Source organism: Oncorhynchus keta, chromosome 20 (assembly GCF_023373465.1).
Source record: "Oncorhynchus keta strain PuntledgeMale-10-30-2019 chromosome 20, Oket_V2, whole genome shotgun sequence".
Lineage (NCBI taxonomy): Eukaryota > Metazoa > Chordata > Actinopteri > Salmoniformes > Salmonidae > Oncorhynchus > Oncorhynchus keta.
This window is the reverse complement of record NC_068440.1, coordinates 5,267,281-5,286,296: the sequence shown is the minus strand read 5'-3', so window position 1 is coordinate 5,286,296 and position 19,016 is coordinate 5,267,281. Positions and strand designations below refer to the sequence as shown.

General features: G+C 41.9%; 1 protein-coding gene across 2 annotated transcripts in view; it reads left to right on the top strand.

Moving 5' to 3' along the window:
• The window catches only part of samd12 (sterile alpha motif domain containing 12), a 120,327-nt gene extending 102,150 nt beyond the window's left edge, over nt 1-18,177 (top strand). Inside the window, exons 5-6 of one of the 2 annotated variants that reach the window (XR_008072464.1) lie at nt 13,654-14,864; nt 14,906-18,177. Coding sequence is in view for 1 of the 2 variants with exons in the window: in XM_035795094.2 (XP_035650987.1) it covers nt 13,654-13,676 (23 nt within the window). In the remaining variant the exon portion in view is untranslated. Of the gene's footprint in view, nt 1-13,653 lie in introns of both variants that reach the window. The other variant, XM_035795094.2, reaches the window with a different exon arrangement.
• The last annotated feature ends 839 nt before the right edge of the window (nt 18,178-19,016 follow it).

The following is a 19,016-nucleotide window of genomic DNA, read 5'->3' as shown; positions in this document are numbered from 1 at the left end:
AAAAACAGTTGGTTGAGGTTATTGCTGTCAACCAGTTATTAGATCCAAAGGTTCACATACTTTCCCCACGCTGCACTGGGAATGTTTACACGTGTTCAATAAAGACATGAAAACGTATAATTGTTATTCATTTAAGCAGACTGTATGTCTATTGTTGTGACTTAAATGAAGATCAGATCAAATGTTATGACCAATTTATGCAGAAGTTCAGGTAATTCCAAAGGGTCCACATACTTTTTTCTTGCCACTGTAAATGACATTGAGGTTCTGTAGGGAGTGAGCAAAAGGTCTCATGCCTGGAACAGTGCATAGTCAGGGCAAGAGCTCTAGGAGCACAATGCGGGACGGCGCGCTCCAGCTCAATAAATTATCACGGGGACTATTTTTAAGCCGAAGTGTAAATGCACTAATCCTCCGAACAGTAGCTGCGAATAGCCTACCGAGAGTCACATCAGGGAATAGCACTCTTCATCTTTCTCCCTTCTCTCTCGTTCCTTCCCGCTCTCCCCGTCTCTCGCACTCTCTGCCTCCCTTTTCTCTCCCCCGTCTCTCTCGCTCTCTCTGCCTTCCTTTTCTCTCGACTCCCATCCTGCACCTTCGCTCTCTTTCTGTTTCATTCCCCGCTTCATTCTCTCCGACTCTTTCTTCTTTACCCTTCTTTTCATATGTAAAAGAAAAAAGAAAAGAAAAAAACACTTTGTTCCTGTGTTGGGGTATTGTGCTTTATCGCCCAGACTCTTATGGGGACTCCGCGGCGTTCTATTCAATTTTAATAAACAATAACAGCCTTTTAAATAAACGGGGAGGAGAAACGTGTAAGAGACACTGCAAACGTGACACAGAGCAGGAGTATAGAGCATGTTGGTCCATATACTACCATACAATTATGTCATAAGCATATTGGCCTTCCTGCAAGAACTAGAGACCTATGGCTTTATGTAACAGCTTTCCTCCTATGGGATTCGTTTACATAGCCACACTTAGAAAAGTTAGCTACACGAAGTAAGCCCCTACGTCAGCTGTAGTTGTGTGTTTTGGTATGGGCTACGGGACGCTCCCGTGATGGTGTTTAATAGCACATAATGGGCTGCCGTTAATCATGGGCTCGGGGTTCGGTTTTACAAGGTTAATGACGCCGTTGCGGAGCTCTCGAGTGTGTCCCATTCCTCAGGTATTTATCAGTGTCAGGTGAAAGCTGTGCTGGGACTGGGCAAGGCTGCAGCCCCCGACTCTCTCCTCCCCTAACTAGCAGAAGAAACCAAGAGTGGTGCCAAAACTGCAGTAGAATACCTGAGCCCCAAAGTAAATTAATTATTCAGCAAACACCAATAGCAACAAGGTTTACCAGAGCTCATGTATACCTAATCTCGGTAACCCAAAACCGAAAATCTCTACAAACTACTCGATTACAATACTATTTAGGTAGTCCGGGTAACTATTTAGCAGCCTTGTTTAGCAGTCAGCTAATGCGAATACAGCTAATGCTTGAGCTACAACTGGTATTATAGCTGGAACCAATGCTAGAGATATGGTGAATACACTACTAGCTACAACCAATAGACTACCTTACCTGGAACCAATTTTGGAGGTACAACATATCTTTGCATTCACCCATGGTGGACCTACAATAACCATGTGAAAACGGTCTTGAGATGAACGCAATAACACTGTAACCTCCGTGAAAGTGGAGAATCGTGACGCCATCACCACCATCATTAAACATTTCTGGACCGCCTACAGTAATGCTCATGGCACATTTACAGTACTTTCAACATTTCTGCACTCACACGTTCTTAGTTTTTTTTTGTGTTGCATCACTAAGTGAAAGCCCTAGAGAAGTTATGTGGCAAAGAGTAATATTTCTACATTACTAAAGAGAACATAGTGCTGGTAGTGAGTTCAGTTAGGTCCCCTGCTGAGTACCATAACATGTAGTAAAGACATTTGAGAATGGAGGCATCATGGCATCATACTATGATGATTTACAGGGAACTTAGGTGAACTGTTGGAATAAGATAATTATTATAATTCAATAGTCAGAATATAAATAATAGTGGGCACTTTGAATACAGTGTTGTTTGACATGATAACAAATGAAAATGCCAGGGAGGAGTTATTGTGACAGGGGTAGGAACCAAAGTGTTGGTCAGTGTTTCCTAGGGGACCCTATCATCTTTGGCTCCATTAAAAGTTTACTCATGTATCCTACATATTCATGCTTTGCCTATTCCTCGTTGATTTGCAAGATACTGTTGCACAAACATGCTGATTTAGACCTACACTATCAATGTATAGCTAGCTACATTTGCTCTGACTTAGTACATTTATTAGCTAGCTAGCCAGCTAACTAGCGATTAGTATTAGAAGCTAACACGACAAACTAGTTTGCAGATTTAATAAAAACAAGCTAATAGTGTAAATATAGAACGCTTTTATATTTATATTAAGAAGCAAAGCGGAAACATCATTGTCAACATTGTTGCATGTGCTCCATTAACCATGCAGACTGGACGCAAGTATCTCGTGGTCAAGCAACAACAGAAGGACAAATGTTGGTTTGGCAGATGCCAGAAGAACGCTACCTGCCCCGATGCATATTGCCAACTGTAAAGTTTGGTGGAGGAGAAATAATGCTCTGGGGCTATTTTTCATGGTTCGGGCTAGGCCCCTTAGTTCCAGTGAGGGTACATCTTAATGCTACAATTCTGTGCTTCCAACTTCGTGTCAACAGTTTGGGGAAGGCCCTTTCCTGTTTCAGCATGACAATGCCCTCATACACAAAGTGATCCCCATACTAAAATGGTGTGGAAGAACTTGACTGGCCTGCACAGAGTGCCGTTCTCAACCCTATTGAACACCTTTGGGATGAATTGGAACGCTGACTGCGAACCAGACGTAATCGCCCAGCATCCGTGCCCGGCCTCACTAATGTTCTTATGGCTGAATGGAAGCAAATCCTCACAGCAAATCCTCTTCTTCCCAGAAGAGTGGAGGCTGTTATAGCAGCAAAGGGGGGACCAAGTCTGTATTAATGCCCATGATTTTGGAATGAGATGTTCGACAAGCAGGTGTCCACATACTTTTGGTCATGTAGTGCACATCATTTACACACACAAACACATGCGTCAGCTCAGACAAATCCATCTCAGAGAAGCCCAGCTCATGAGCTCCATCGGCAGCAGATTTGAATTTAGAATGGAAAATGAATGTGTTTATGCAACAACTGTAAGTGTATCGAACCGAATCTCATCGATTCGTTCTCTAATCGCACTGAATCGTTTCCAACCAAAACGCATCGTTCCTGTATTGTGTTCGAGCACATGTATCTAGATGAGTATCAAATCATCTTGAAAGGGAAAGATGCAAACCGCATATCAGTATTGGCATCTTATTCTTCAATAACTATTAGTGTCCTATGTAAATGTGATGGGTGTGGCTGCCTCTAGTTGAGGGCTTGTTTATTCTTGGTGGGATGGATGACAGACAAATGTCACTTTCCACCTGCAACCAAAAGCCCTGTACTTTCTTCATTGCTGTCAATGTAGAGAAAGATGCAGGAAAGGGCAGCAAAATCGTCATGGCCTCAAGTGGTAAGTTCAGGATACTCTTTTTCACAGTAGGCCAGAAATCCACGAGACATTTGCTGGAATTTGATCTTCAGTGTCCTATTACAGGACAACTCCAACTCCTCTTCAGCCATTCCACAATGTCCGCTCTTAGATGTCATGGCGAGGGCAAACAGATCACGGACCCAGTCCCAATCATTTGTGTTTCTCCGTGAAGTATGAATTGATATACTCACTCCTTGAAGCGTGATGATTGTCTCTCACTATGTTCACTGATGGAATGTTTGTGTCCAAAAATATGTCAGTAATCCCGTTCTGTAGCCTTGTTGGCCAAATTTCAATGTTCTTCCTGAAAGCATTGATCTTGCCTCGCACCTCCAGAATAGAGGCATAATCCCCTTGCATGGATAAGTTAAATCTGTTAAAATCAGCGAGGTAGGCATGTTTAGCAATCCATTCTAAATTGGAGAAAAAAATGCACGTTTGTCCTCTTTCAGAAACTTGCACATCTGTGTGCGTAGGTCAAACACCTGCTGTAACACTTTTCTGCGGGAGAGCCACCGCAGCTCGGAGTGAAACCAGTGTCATGTTCCACGTCCATTTCTTTGCAATGATGTGACTACGGTGGCCTTGATTTCACAAAGTTAACTCCCGTCACAACCTTATTAAGCACAGAAGTCTTGTTCCATGGCTTTGGATGCAAGTGCTTGTCGTGTGTAACATGCAGTGTGCGCCCACTATCTTGGGGTTGACAGCCTTTATCTTGGGGTTGACAGCCTTTATCTTGGGGTTGACAGCCTTTATCTTGGGGTTGACAGCCTTTATCTTGGGGTTGACAGCCTTTATCTTGGGGTTGACAGCCTTTATCTTGGGGTTGACAGCCTTTATCTTGGGGTTGACAGCCTTTATCTTGGGGTTGACAGCCTTTATCTTGGGGTTGACAGCCTTTATCTTGGGGTTGACAGCCTTTATCTTGGGGTTGACAGCCTTTATCTTGGGGTTGACAGCCTTTATTCTTGGGGTTGACAGCCTTTATCTTGGGGTTGACAGCCTTTATCTTGGGGTTGACAGCCTTTATCTTGGGGTTGACAGCCTTTATCTTGGGGTTGACAGCCTTTATCTTGGGGTTGACAGCCTTTATCTTGGGGTTGACAGCCTTTATCTTGGGGTTGACAGCCTTTATCTTGGGGTTGACAGCCTACCCGACTCTTGCGACTGGTCATTGCCGCCGCTGTATCATTGGTGCATACAGCCTCACGTATTTCCCAGCTTAATCCGTCTTCGGTCATGAATTTATCCAACATTTCAAATATTTCCTCACCTGTTGTTTGACCCGGCACCTTTTTCCACGATTGCTAGCCAGGCCCGGAGAAATGAAAAGGAGCGAGATAACATTGACCTTGCATGAATGAAATGCATCCGTTGATTTGATTGACATGACTTTGTCAAATGAGTTATTTTAATGAACCAATCACAAGCACAATACAAGACAGGCGTGTGGGCTTTGCCTGTGAGATGCTTGATCAGTGCACAATTCAATCATTTCTGGCGGACCCCAGGCTATCAACTTAGTCCACGGATCCCTTGGCCAAAATGTGTTTAATATGTAGGTAATATTCAATAAAAAAAATATACCTTGTTTGCCTCACGTGTTTCCATTATTTTGTCGGTTACCTGTATGTTTATATCCCACTTTGCTGCCATGCACACACCCTCCCCTCGCCCCAAACGCCCAGTCAGTCCCAGATTCCCCAAAACAAAATCTTTCTCCTAATCCTAATTACAAACATTGACAGTTTGAGTACTAGTGGGGGTTTGCAGTTGCAGGAAGAACTGTGACAAACAAAAACCTGTGTGACATGTCATAACAAAGACCAAACGACTCCCTCCGCATAAAACATTGACAGTTTGAGTACTAGTGGGGGTTTGCAGTTGCAGGAAGAAATGCGACAAAAAAAAATCTGTGTGACATGTCATAACAAAGACCGAACGACTCCCTCCGCATAAATCAAATAAGACTTATTTACTTAACCTCACTTGGTTATCCTGATGAGCAAGAGTTTTTCTGTTTCGTAGAGGGGAAAAACATCAGTCTTTGTTTATGTTGTGATATCGGGGCAGGGGAAAAGGGAACTCACGAACAGCCCGAGAACAGGATGACCTATTTTGAAGGCACACTGTGGAACAAGGCTTTGCTAAAACCCTATTTGTGAGCTATAAGTATCGAAACAATATCCTCCTTCGTGTGCGTGCGTGAGCAAATGCTGCTGCAGTAATGAGTATGTAGACCAACCAGAAAGTAGAAATACATTCACTGATCATTTGCTTGCTTAAAGCACATCAGACGAAGGGCATTCCGTTTCAGGCCTGGTTAGACTATCTTCAAGTGTGAAGGTCTCATAGACCAAGTAAACGTAATGTCCGTCACCAAAACAACAGCCCTTCTGAGATGGCATAAAACCCGAAACAGAGAGAAAAGAGCCAGTCGAACACCAGATCTCACACACACACAAAAATGGATACCATCCAATCACAAATGAGACCACACCTAGGGCTGTTGCGGTGAGCATATTATCGCCACACCGGCGGTCAAGAGTCAAATTATATGTGACTGTTTAGTCACGTTAATTAGGCTTCTCCAAGCCCTGATACTGCTGATGTTCATTAGTAGCCTACCAAACTTGCTAACTGTCTGGTACTCAGCACTCTATTGTACCTCTAATCACTCTGACATCAATGCAAATGTAATTGAAAATCTAATCAAACACTTCATGAGAGCCCATGAGCTCATGTTGGGCAACATGTCAGACCTCTAATGTAAAGAAAATAAATTCATAGAGACAAATCTGCCCGATTCCAGCCTTGCTGAAGCACCCCTAGATCATCACCGATCCTTCACCAAATGTACAAAAAAACACACACGCAAAAAAAACATTGAGTTAATAAAGCCTCAAACAAAACATGGTCTAATTTTTGCTTCCTTTGAGTAAGGCAGCTCCAAAATGCAGGCGTTTCAGCCTAGCTCAGTGCTTTCTATGGTGGTGAGGCAGCCAGCGGAAAATATGGAGAGTAAGGGTTGGTAATGTTCTCTAGTTGCGCCGTGACTGGCTCAGTGTTCTGTCACTCATGGGGACACCTCCAAGTCTAAGGGTAGAGCTGGAAAATTCAAGCCCCCTGGGTGCTGCCAAAGAGTTACATTAGAAGTGCCCGTCCAAGAAGGCTCAAGGTATTTGGCCACAGATAAAATGATGTCAAATCACATTATATATACAGTAGCTTTGATTGGACTGATCATGTCAACATCATCCTTTCAAAATCTTAGCTAGCATTCATCATCATTAATCAAGTCGACAATGTACTGGCAAATCTGTTGAGAAATTATAGATAAAACATATCGGTGCTCATGGACATAAACATTACACAAGTTTGAAATTGCAAATTCAATGAGTGGTTTGGAAGGAATCAGTGACAGTGGCTAACTGCAAGCATTGCAAAGCAATCACTAGCCTGTTATTCAGTGGAGTGACTGTGTGGTCCCAAGTCTGGGTTTAATGGTCTCTTTTCCAAGTTTAAAAGGATACACATTCAACATTGGCCATGCTGTCAATGAAGCATGATTTGTACTCAACTCGTAACTGGGAAATCTGACTTCAGTGAGTTCAAGACAACTGGGAACTCTGGGGGAAACGTTTTGAACGTTCATCCAACATTTTCCCCTCTTGATTTCACCTACTGTTCTGACTTGGTGGTGCACATGTAGCCTATAACCTGTTTAAGAGAAATGTAATCATTGAATATTGTATTTTTTTTTCTTCAAGTCAATAGTCACATTATTCAGCCTTACAATGTATTCGAAATCAAAACATAGCCCAACATTTGTAGAAAAACGAAAGTTACATAAATAACTCTAAATTAAGCATACAGGAGTACCTATTTTCTTAGTTCACCGCTCAACGCAGAATAGCTGCATGTGTGCACTCCCTCAAATCGTTTGAAGAAAATATACTTTCTATTTTATTCCGCTTGTTCAATTCTTATCCTATAAAATATAAAATGCCACAGAATTCCAAGATAATCTTCTCTGCTGAATGAACTAGTGTAGCCCACAGCTATTTGGCATGGCCAGGACCGGTGGTGGAAAAAGTACCCAAATGTCATACTTGAGTAAAAGTATAGATACCTTTTAATAGAAAGTTACTCAAGTAAAAGTGGAAGTCACCCAGTAAAATACTACTTAAGTAAAAGTCTAAAAGTTTTTGGTTCTAAATATACTTAAGTATCAAAGTAAAAGTATTAATAATTTCAAATTACTTATATTAAGCAAAACAGACGGCACCATTTTCTTGTTTTTAAAATGTACGGATAGCCAGGGGCACACCCCAACACAGACATAATTTACAAAAGATTTGTGTCTAGTTTGTCCGCCAGATCAGAGGCAGTAGGGATGACCAGGGATGTTCTCTTGATAAGTGTGTGAATTGGACAATTTTCCTGTCCTGTTAAGCATTTAAAATGTACGTTTGGATGTCATGGAAAATGTTGGGAGTAAAATAGTACATTATTTTTCTTTCGGAATCTAGGGAAGTAAAAGTTGCCCAAAATATAAATAGTAAAGTACAGATACCCCCAAAAACAACTTAAGTAGTACTTTAAAGTATGTTTACTTAAGTACGTTACAACCCTGATAAGGACAACTCAGAGTATGTGATTCTGAAATTAAATGGACTACATTTCTTCATATAATGTTTCTTTAGACCTGTCTAAAATAATGGATTTCTTGTAATGGTGTAGGCTATATTACATGGATTTATTGTGAATGTGTAGGCTATATTACATGGATTTATTGTGAATGTGTAGGCTATATTACATGGATTTATTGTGATGGTGTAGGCTATATTACATGGATTTATTGTGAATGTGTAGGCTATATTACATGGATTTATTGTGACGGTGTAGGCTATATTACATGGATTTATTGTAATGGTGTAGACTATATTACATGGATTTATTAGACTATTTAAAATGTAGATGTTCCAAAGGTCTGCATCAGTGGCTTGTAGACTGTGGAAGCCAGGAGATGCTAAATGTGTTTACAGTCAATTACCGTATTGCTTGACAAACACCAGCTGACCAAAATGTTGTGACTACCACACCCCCAAAAACTCGAAATGCTCCAATCACAAACCCCCGTCCCGTTTAGTACCCCTCAAGAAACGCTTGACTATAGCCCAGATCAGGCACTTCAAAGCTGGCTTGACGATTAGCTGGGTACTGTGTGACTCTCCAGGCGTACACTTTCTCACACCGAGTACCACAGAGGCAGAACAGAGGTGAGGAGAGAGCGACAGACACAAAGAGGGAGCGCGAGAGAGAGAGATACAAAGGTAGATGCAGACACTCAGAGGTGTGCTCTGATTAAATAATGAGAGATGAGGCCTGATTTATTAATGCATAGAGATAGATAAATGGAGAGCCGGAGAAAACAGATTAAGCCCCCCCCCCACCTCCTCTCTTCATTCAGAGCTTTCGAGAATTCCGACCTGTGAGTACCTGTTTCAGAGGCTGCTGCTCGTATCTTAATACTGGGTGAATCACATTAATAATTTAGCCCAGTGGCAAGGGAGCCACCACCGGATAGAGAGGGACTGAGAGAAGAGTGACTGAAGCGACGAGAGGGAGAGAAGGCCAATATACACTCTTTCGTTGGGTTCTACCGTATGTGTAAATTACAGTGCAAAACGCTGCATTAATAATCAACACCTTCAGCCTTTGTTTGGGCGGTGAACGGCAGGAGTGGGCCATGTAATTGGTTAGTTTAATAACTGGGCGTGGTGCATTGCTCTTTTTTTGTGTCACACACACGCACACACTAATCGCACACAGGCATAGCCGCATACACACATTCACTCACAAAACATAGGCGACACACTCACCCATACGCACACACACTGCACTGGCACACTGACACACTCGTACACAAATACAAATCACTCGCGCACACACAAACTAGGCTACACAGACGCTCACATGGCTGTGTTCATACCCTGTAATGTTTAATGTTGGTTGGTAGAGTGTAGTAATCCGAGAAAATAATAGAATTGAGTCAATCTGAGTTCACTGGGTGTTCTGAGGGCTCTTAAAAGGCACGGTAGACTTATACTCGCTTTTATTCACCATTTAATATTATAGCTCCTAACTAAGGCAGTTTGAAGGTTATTTTTTCAATGATGTGCAGGGCTCTAAAAAATGTTAAAATAACTGTCTTATATTGCCTGTGAATCAGGGATTTTGTTTTATTTTATAGATTTTTTTTTATTTAATTATCATCCTTAATTAATTTTACTGGGGAAGTCACTTTGAGATTGACGGCTCTTTTTCAAGTGAGTCCTGGCCAAGAAGGCAAGAGTTGAGAACAAGATAATAGCTGATAGATTTATAATACGAAAGGTGTATATAACAACGGGAACAGGGCAACCAGTCGTAGCATTCAATTTGTGTGTGCAGTGTGCGTTTGTTCTGTTGATTTCTGCTCCAGGCAAAGAAAAAGGGAATTCTTGACATTGACATCAATTGAAAATACAATATTTGTCATTGACTTGAACCTTGAGGCCTGTCCTCGATTCTCTACTACCAGCTTTATAACGTGGGTACGTATATTATAGAGAAGAATGTGTGTGTGGAGGGATGGGTTGGGGTGGGGGCTGTGTCAAATAAAATCACATACATATTGGTCACATACACGCGTTATTGTGGGTGTAGCGAAGTGCTTGTGTTTCTAGCTCTGACAGTGCAGTCATATCTACCAATATCACAACATTTACCCAATACAAACACTTCTAAGTAAAGGAATGGAATTAAGAATATATAAATACATTGACAAGCAATGTCAGAGCGGCATAGACTAAGATACAGTAGAATAATAGAATACAGTATATACATATGAGATGAGTAGTGCAAGATACGTAACATTGTTAAAGTGACTAGTGTTCCATTTATTAAAGTGTCCAGTCTATGTATATAGGCAGCAGCCTCTTATATGCTAGTGATGGCTATTTAACAGTCTGATGGTCTTGAGATAGAAGCTGTTTTTCAATGTCTGTGTTTGTGCGTGTATATACAGTGTCTTGTGAAAGTATTCGGCCCCCTTGAACTTTGCGACCTTTTGCCACATTTCAGGCTTCAAACATAAAGATATAAAACTGTATTATTTTGTGAAGAATCAACAACAAGTGGGACACAATCATGAAGTGGAACGACATTTATTGGATATTTCAAACTTTTTTAACAAATCAAAAACTGAAAAATTGGGCGTGCAAAATTATTCAGCCCCCTTAAGTTAATACTTTGTAGCGCCACCTTTTGCTGCGATTACAGCTGTAAGTCACGTGGGGTATGTCTCTATCAGTTTTGCACATCGAGAGACTGACATTTTTTCCCATTCCTCCTTGCAAAACAGCTCGAGCTCAGTGAGGTTGGATGGAGAGCATTTGTGAACAGCAGTTTTCAGTTCTTTCCACAGATTCTTGAATGGATTCAGGTCTGGACTTTGACTTGGCCTTTCTAACACCTGGATATGTTTATTTTTGAACCATTCCATTGTAGATTTTGCTTTATGTTTTGGATCATTGTCTTGTTGGAAGACAAATCTCCGTCCCAGTCTCAGGTCTTTTGCAGACTCCATCAGGTTTTCTTCCACAATGATCCTGTATTTGGCTCCATCCATCTTCCCATCAATTTTAACCATCTTCCCTGTCCCTGCTGAAGAAAAGCAGGCCCAAACCATGATGCTGCCACCACCATGTTTGACAGTGGGTATGGTGTGTTCAGGGTTATGAGCTGTGTTGCTTTTACGCCAAACATAACGTTTTGCATTGTTGCCAAAAAGTTCAATTTTGGTTTCATCTGACCAGAGCACCTTCTTCCAAATGTTTGGTGTGTCTCCCAGGTGGCTTGTGGCAAACTTTAAACGACACTTTTTATGGATATCTTTAAGAAATGGCTTTCTTCTTGCCACTCTTCCATAAAGGCCAGATTTCTGCAATATATGACTGATTGTTGTCCTATGGACAGAGTCTCCCACCTCAGCTGTAGATCTCTGCAGTTCATCCAGAGTGATCATGGGCCTCTTGACTGCATCTCTGATCAGTCTTCTCCTTGTATGAGCTGAAAGTTTAGAGGGACGGCCAGGTCTTGGTAGATTTGCAGTGGTCTGATACTCCTTCCATTTCAATATTATCGCTTGCACAGTGCTCCTTGGGATGTTTAAAGCTTGGGAAATCTTTTTGTATCCAAATCCGGCTTTAAACGTCTTCACAACAGTATCTCGGACCTGCCTGGTGTGTTCCTTGTTCTTCATGATGCTCTCTGCGCTTTTAACGGACCTCTGAGACTATCACAGTGCAGGTGCATTTATACGGAGACTTGATTACACACAGGTGGATTGTGTTTATCATCATTAGTCATTTAGGTCAACATTGGATCATTCAGAGATCCTCTGAGAACTTCTGGAGAGAGTTTGCTGCACTGAAAGTAAAGGGGCTGAATAATTTTGCACGCCCAATTTTTCAGTTTTGATTTGTTAAAAAAGTTTGAAATATCCAATAAATGTCGTTCCACTTCATGATTGTGTCCCACTTGTTGTTGATTCTTCACAAAAAAATACAGTTTTATATCTTTGTGTTTGAAGCCTGAAATGTGGCAAAAGGTCGCAAAGTTCAAGGGGGCCGAATACTTTCGCAAGGTACTGTATGTGGTTGTGCATGTATGAAAAACACCTTGACGTGTGTGTGTGTGTGTGGTATATGCGTAACGGAGAAAGAGGGGGGGGAACCTTGACTATTGTCTGCACTATAAAGTGTGGCGTGTATTAGGAGAGAGACTATGGCAGGCTGTCTGCTCGTCAAGGGTATCCATGACGGTAATGAATTTCAGACTATCACTACCACTGTCACTCTCTCTCTCTCTTCCTCACACACACACAGCCCTCAACCTCCTTTTTGTATGTGTGTGTGTGTGGTCTGACACGTGCTTGTATACAGACAGTTACTGGAGACATGGACTGATGTGTTTGTCAATGATGATTTTCATATGGATGGATGCATTACCGGAGTACCAAGTCCAGGAACAAAAAGGCTCCTTAACAGCTTCTACCCCCCAAGCCATAAGGCCGCTGAACAGCTAAACTAATCAAATGTTTACCCGGACTATTTACATTAACTCCCCCAACTTTATGTTGAGCTATGTTGTTTGATGCACAGCCACATAGCCTATATGGTAAATACAGTGTCGGCTCTTGCTTTTAGTCTCAATCTGAAAATGGTGTACTCACAGTGTGACACTCTTTCAGAGACGAGTTCAGACTCATCAAAGAGGCATTGGCATGTGTCACCCGTGCTGTGTCACTGTCGTCGCCGAGCTTTAAATGTCAATTGTCTCCCCTGATCCGCCTGACTCGTTCTTGTGCGTGTGCTTTTTCTCTCACACACACACACACACACACACACACACACACACACACACACACACACACACACACACACACACACACACACACACACACACACACACACACACACACACACATATAGACACAGACCAGCTCTCCACCTATTTGTGTTCCTTGGAGTGCAATGCTGCGCCACAGTATTGATCACCTGCTGCTTCTGCCCTTTTTATAATTATGTCTCCACTCTTTTTACTCTTCCCTTTCTCCTTTATCCTCTCTGTCGCTCGTCTCCTTCTCTCTCCTCTTTTGTTAATTCCCTTTCCCCTGGTCCATTTTTATGCCTCCCTGTTGCCCTGTGCTTATCACACTCCTTTTTCTGTTTGATCTCCACTCTCCTCCTCATGTACATCATTTAACTCTGTTCATTTGGCTTCCCCCTTCTTTTTTGCTCCTTATTTCATTTTTAAAAAAAATCCTAATCATCATTCTTTCTGTTTATCCATTTCTCACTTCCACCTTTGTTCTCCTTCCTTTCGCTCTCTCCTTTCTCTCTATTCCCCCTCTCTCTCTCTCCTTCTCTCTCTATTCCCCTCTCTCTCTCTCTCTCTCTCTCTCTCTCTCTCTCTCTCTCCTTGTCTGCAGCCTCTCTGGAGTGTTCTCCGTAGCCCGGGCGTTCCAGGACGCCAGCTGCCAAAAGGACCTAGTCTCCCTCGGACCTCCTACATCTGACCCCCTCCCACCACCAATCAGAGCTGTCCTGACCCCAACCTTCCTAACTCCACGATTACATTTACATTTACATTTAAGTCATTTAGCAGATGCTCTTATCCAGAGATTAACCTCATGTTTTGTCCCAAAACCTCAAACCTTCACACAAGTAAATTCATTGGCTTGTCCGGTGACTTATCATAGACATTCTATCACTTTCTTGCCTTTAACAAAGCATTCCCACTACATTTGTCCCTACGCCACCCCAACTATCCTACCCCTTTCTGTAGCCCAGGACATTCTGAGAACAAGCATCAAGAGCTGGACCACTTATCAACCCTCAACCGACGATCCAACCACAAAGACTCTGGTGAACAACGATAAAACACACATGTCAAATATGGCATCAACTTGACAAAAACTTCTATGATAATTCCTCCATGGCCGTCCTATGTGAATACAACCCCCAGGATACACCACTGAGCCGGTGTGTAACATTCTGTTGACTTCTAATGGTGACTTTATAGACATATTGGGTACACCAGCCTTTCACTCTTACCCTCCGTCTTGATTCTCTCGGTTTCTCTAGCGCACTGTCATCACTGACTATGTCGGCGCAGCGAGCGGGTGACACATTTTGCACTTCGATATGTTCCCTTTCTCCTTCACTCTCTCTCCCTCTTTTTCCGACTATTGTCTGCATTGATTCTGTGCATTGTCAGTGTCTGGGCTTTGCCTGGTGAAAATATTGTCTTGGGTTGTCCTATCTATGTCCTCTGCCCTGCTCCACTCTCTCCCTCCCTCACTTTGTGGGTCGCTCCCTCATCGAACCCTTCCATGTGAGAGAACTTCACTGCGAATACATCCAGGTGTGGCATGAAGAGAGAGAACCAGGTGAAAAGTAAACGACTGATAACCTACATGGGACAATTGGTGGGTTGAGAGATGTGGTTGAGAGAGAACCAGGCAAATGCTTCTCTACTGATGAAGAGAACATAAAGAAGAAAAAGATCACACTGAAGACCCCCCCCCCTCTCCATTTTAAATATGAGCTGTATTGAAAATAGTGTAGAAAGGAAAATGTGCAAAAAAACATGTACCATGTGCAAAAAAACATGTACCATGTGCAAAAAAACATGTACCATGTGCAAAAGAACATGTACCATGTGCAAAAAACATGTACCAGGTGCAAAAAAACATGTACCATGTGCAAAAAAAAAAGCATGTACCATGTGCAAAAAAACATGTACCGTGTGCAAAAAAACATGTGCCGTGTGCAAAAAAACAAACCATCCAATGTCTGCCAAGTCTATCAGAGACATGGCATTTATCTCCCTCATTGTTTTATGACAAACTAACTCTTTGCTGTAACTGTTAATGTGAAATGGCCATTCACTGTTAATATAAAGGCCTTTTACTGTACTTAGAAGCACTTGGAACTGTCATGCCAACAATCCCGTCAATTGCTTGGGCCATCGTCCACTATATGTGTGTTTTCAAACCCTGTAGCCAGTATGCTGGCGTGGTTCCTATTACCCATGTATCACTACCACTGTAGCATGACCTATTGTCACCATTACAACAACTTCCTCTCTGTGAATAGGAATAAATGGGGATCCCCCAAAAATAAATGACTGTCAATAAATGGAAGTAGGGGAATTCCAACCCTGGAGAAAGCCATTGGTTTAGCTGAATTGAATTGCAACATTGGGTCTTGTGTTACGAGTGTCCATTGTTTGGATTGAAGCTTGGCTTATGCTGTGTAGTTGGTGGTTGGCCCATTAGTAGCAAATTTAATAGTATTGATTAAACCTTCAGGACTCTGTAGACCTACAGGCCTGGAATAGCCCATCCCTGACATTGGAGAGGTAAGGAATGCTGATACTTAGTCACATGGGATGAAGTCGTTCTTAGCTAAACACAAGTGGCTATTTCATGCTTCGGTGGAGATCTGGTGTCAGTATCTCTCTTGGCTAGTGGGGGCTGCCTGCCCTGCCTGCTGCCAGTTGGGGGACCTGGCATCTTCTTTTCACATCATCTGGATGTCGATAGCCGAACTGGGAGAAGTAGTCTACAGTATTAACCCACGGCGGTGTTTGGATAAAGAAAAAAACAACTCCTGGAACTGTAACATGGGCTGCTCCTTCCTGCCAACTATTACTGGGCTGTAAATGAGTTATTTAGCAAAGGAAGTATTATGACTTTGTATATGGTAACTCACCATGTGACTTTCAGGGCATTTCGAACCTGGGTCCTGTTCATTAGGGCACACCGGAACCAAAAGTTTTGCGACGGAAAACCAGACCGAGCGTTTCTTATTGGACAAGTCCAGGTAGTCCCATGTTTGAACCCATTTTCTCCCGTTTGGTGCCTAATGCACATGACCATGCCAGCTCTGCCAAGGTGCCCGAGGACTTGCCTGAACTGGCTATTTCCACAATCCCCTGATGTATTTTTTACGCTTTTGGAATTTATTCATTGGCACTTTACTAGTGCACTGTTACTCAAGAGAAACCCTTACTTTCTTATTGCACAAGACAAACCTTAGTACATCACCCACACATACATGCAAATGGAAGCAGACTTACAAGGAATTATGTGACTACACAGTCAGACATTACATTCACAGGTGTATATAAATACATATGCCTATATTATGCACGCACAAACACACATAGGACACCGACACATTAACACACTTAAACTAATACAACTGTTAAAGGGATAGTTTGGGATTATGTTTCCGAGTCCACTATAAAGGAAGTTAGCATTGGCTCGTGAAACTACCTCTAACTAGTTTAGGGCAAAGACTACAACCTATCCCTTTACAGTTTTTCTCAATCACGTACAAGCAGTTTTTGTGTCAGTGTTGGAACATCTATAGCAGAAAACCGCAATGATGAAATGCTCAAATACATTTACAGAACTTCTGGTCATATCTTAGATCACCATTTTCAAAACGCTTCATTCAAATGTCATCAGTGACTACAAAATGTACTGTTACGTGTTCTGTTCACATAATATCACACAATTACGGCCCTGCTACACTATAGCCATCGGGCGTCTGTTGAGAAAAGGCTTCCTTTGAAATCGAAGAAAGCTGCTTCACTGTCAGTGTTGCATCACATCCAATGGCAGCAGCGCCCAAGCTCAAGAATCGCCATGGTGAAATTGTTGATGGCTGATGCGCGACTTCATTCTATCTTGTGAATTGAAATAATGAGAAATAAAGTTGCTTTTGGTTGCATATGGCTTTGACTACACCACGGGTTCTTTTACGTTCACAATGTCAACAAAAGCAACTTCCGTAATTAGAGAACAGATAATAACGTAATACAACTAATAGGAACAGCTTAATCAGTACTTCTGAAAAACTGGACAAAAGATATTGTACTTAGGCATAATTGATGAATACGGAACTGTACATTTGGGGAAAATAGAATTAAGACGCTTTCAAAACAACGCGCTATGTGACGCAACGCTGGTGGCAAAGCAACGAAAAGCTTAAATCAGGAGAGAACTTTGTGCGATTGTGTTCACTGTTTCCGGCAATCCGTATACTGCACACAATTCTAAATCACCCCATCAGTGTCATATTATGTAGCCCTAAAATATATGGAAAGGTCTAGATGACTGTTGGGACTGTCTAGTTGTTATGACATTATTTTTGACAATATTGCAGACATTCAGAGATGCACATAATTAAGTAATCATGCGGCCTATTCATATCAGTTGTGTTCCTCCACCTTACCATATTTCTAATTGCGTATGGTTTTTCTGTGAACCAATGGAAAGTCTACAGAACAATGAACAAACCAGCCTTTGTATTGAGTACATGGAATTGGATTGTGATGATACTGATGAATGAATCGTGTGCACACAGTGCTTTTTTTTATCAGGATTATTTGATGAGTATGAAATTGTTTGGTGAAATATGCATAAAAGGACAGGAATTGCCCATAACTCTGCACCTTTGGATAGTTGTACTTCTACTTTTGATCATCATGATTTTGTGATTGTAAATCAATAGTATTGATCTACTGGGATTTGTAAAAGCCAGACTAACTTCCTGTTTTGTCTGCTCGGACTCAAAAGAGAAGTTTGGTTGCGTTCATCTTTCTGTAGGTCGTGGTGTTCTTTTGATGAATCTATTAGCAATGTTGATGGTAGGCTATAATATCATTTTGATGAATGTATTTTATGTTTTGAGAAGGCAACTACATTTTTGAAAAGGCATTTGACTCTTTTCCAAAAGTCCACGGAGTTCTGTGTCTGGTGAACACTGTTTTGAAAATTGACAACATTGTTCCAAAAAATGCTTGAAATCGATTGAGAAAAACTAATGTATGATTTTTGGCCAGTTTGACAGCATGTTTTTTTTTTTTTTACTTTCTGGTGTTTTTTTTCATGGATATCAATGAAATATTATAAACATCTTAATAAATCTATTAACCTGTATACTGTAGTGTACATTACTGAGTATACCTCACTGCATATTGTTTTTTTTTTTACATATACCACATTTTCTTTACACACTGTATTGTGTTATGTGTAGACTAATACAGCAGACAGGGGCTGAATACCTTTCTTCAGTGCTGAATAAAGAGTGAATACACAGATCCTGAAGATAGATGATGTATCAGTGGTACTGTGGTGAAACAATACTATAGCATGAAGACAATCTCTCCTGGTTATCACGCTCCAGCCTCCGTACTTCCTCTGGGTCCTGGATGAATGGAAATGACTGAGAACAAATCTGCACACACACACACACACACACACACACACACACACACACACACACACACACACACACACACACACACACACACACACACGAGAGCAGCTTCACACACAAATGCCGGTGGTGAAAGCAGCGCCGTGGAGCAGCGCGCTGGTGCCAATACTAAAACTCACTTACCCTGGGCCATGCAGCGGAAAGGGGGAGGAGTGAGAGATGACAGTAAATCACTAGGGCCCACAAGACATGCAGGAGACACTCAGCGTGTTAGGCTGTTTAGATTAAATCTGCCCGGTTTTCTCTCTCTCACTATCTCTCTCTGTCTCTTTTCCTGTCTCTCTTTCTCTCTCTCTCTCCAAGCAATCCAATTATATCCATCGCTTCTGCTGTCCCTCTACACATCTCTGAGTCAGGGCCGAGATAGAAATATGGACACAATCTTTTTAATCTGTCTCCCTCCCCTACCATCTCTTCCCTTTGGTCTATTGAACCCTTGCTCTCTCGTTACCGTACCTCTTTTCCCCCTCCAACCTCTTTTGTATCTCTGCTCTCTCTC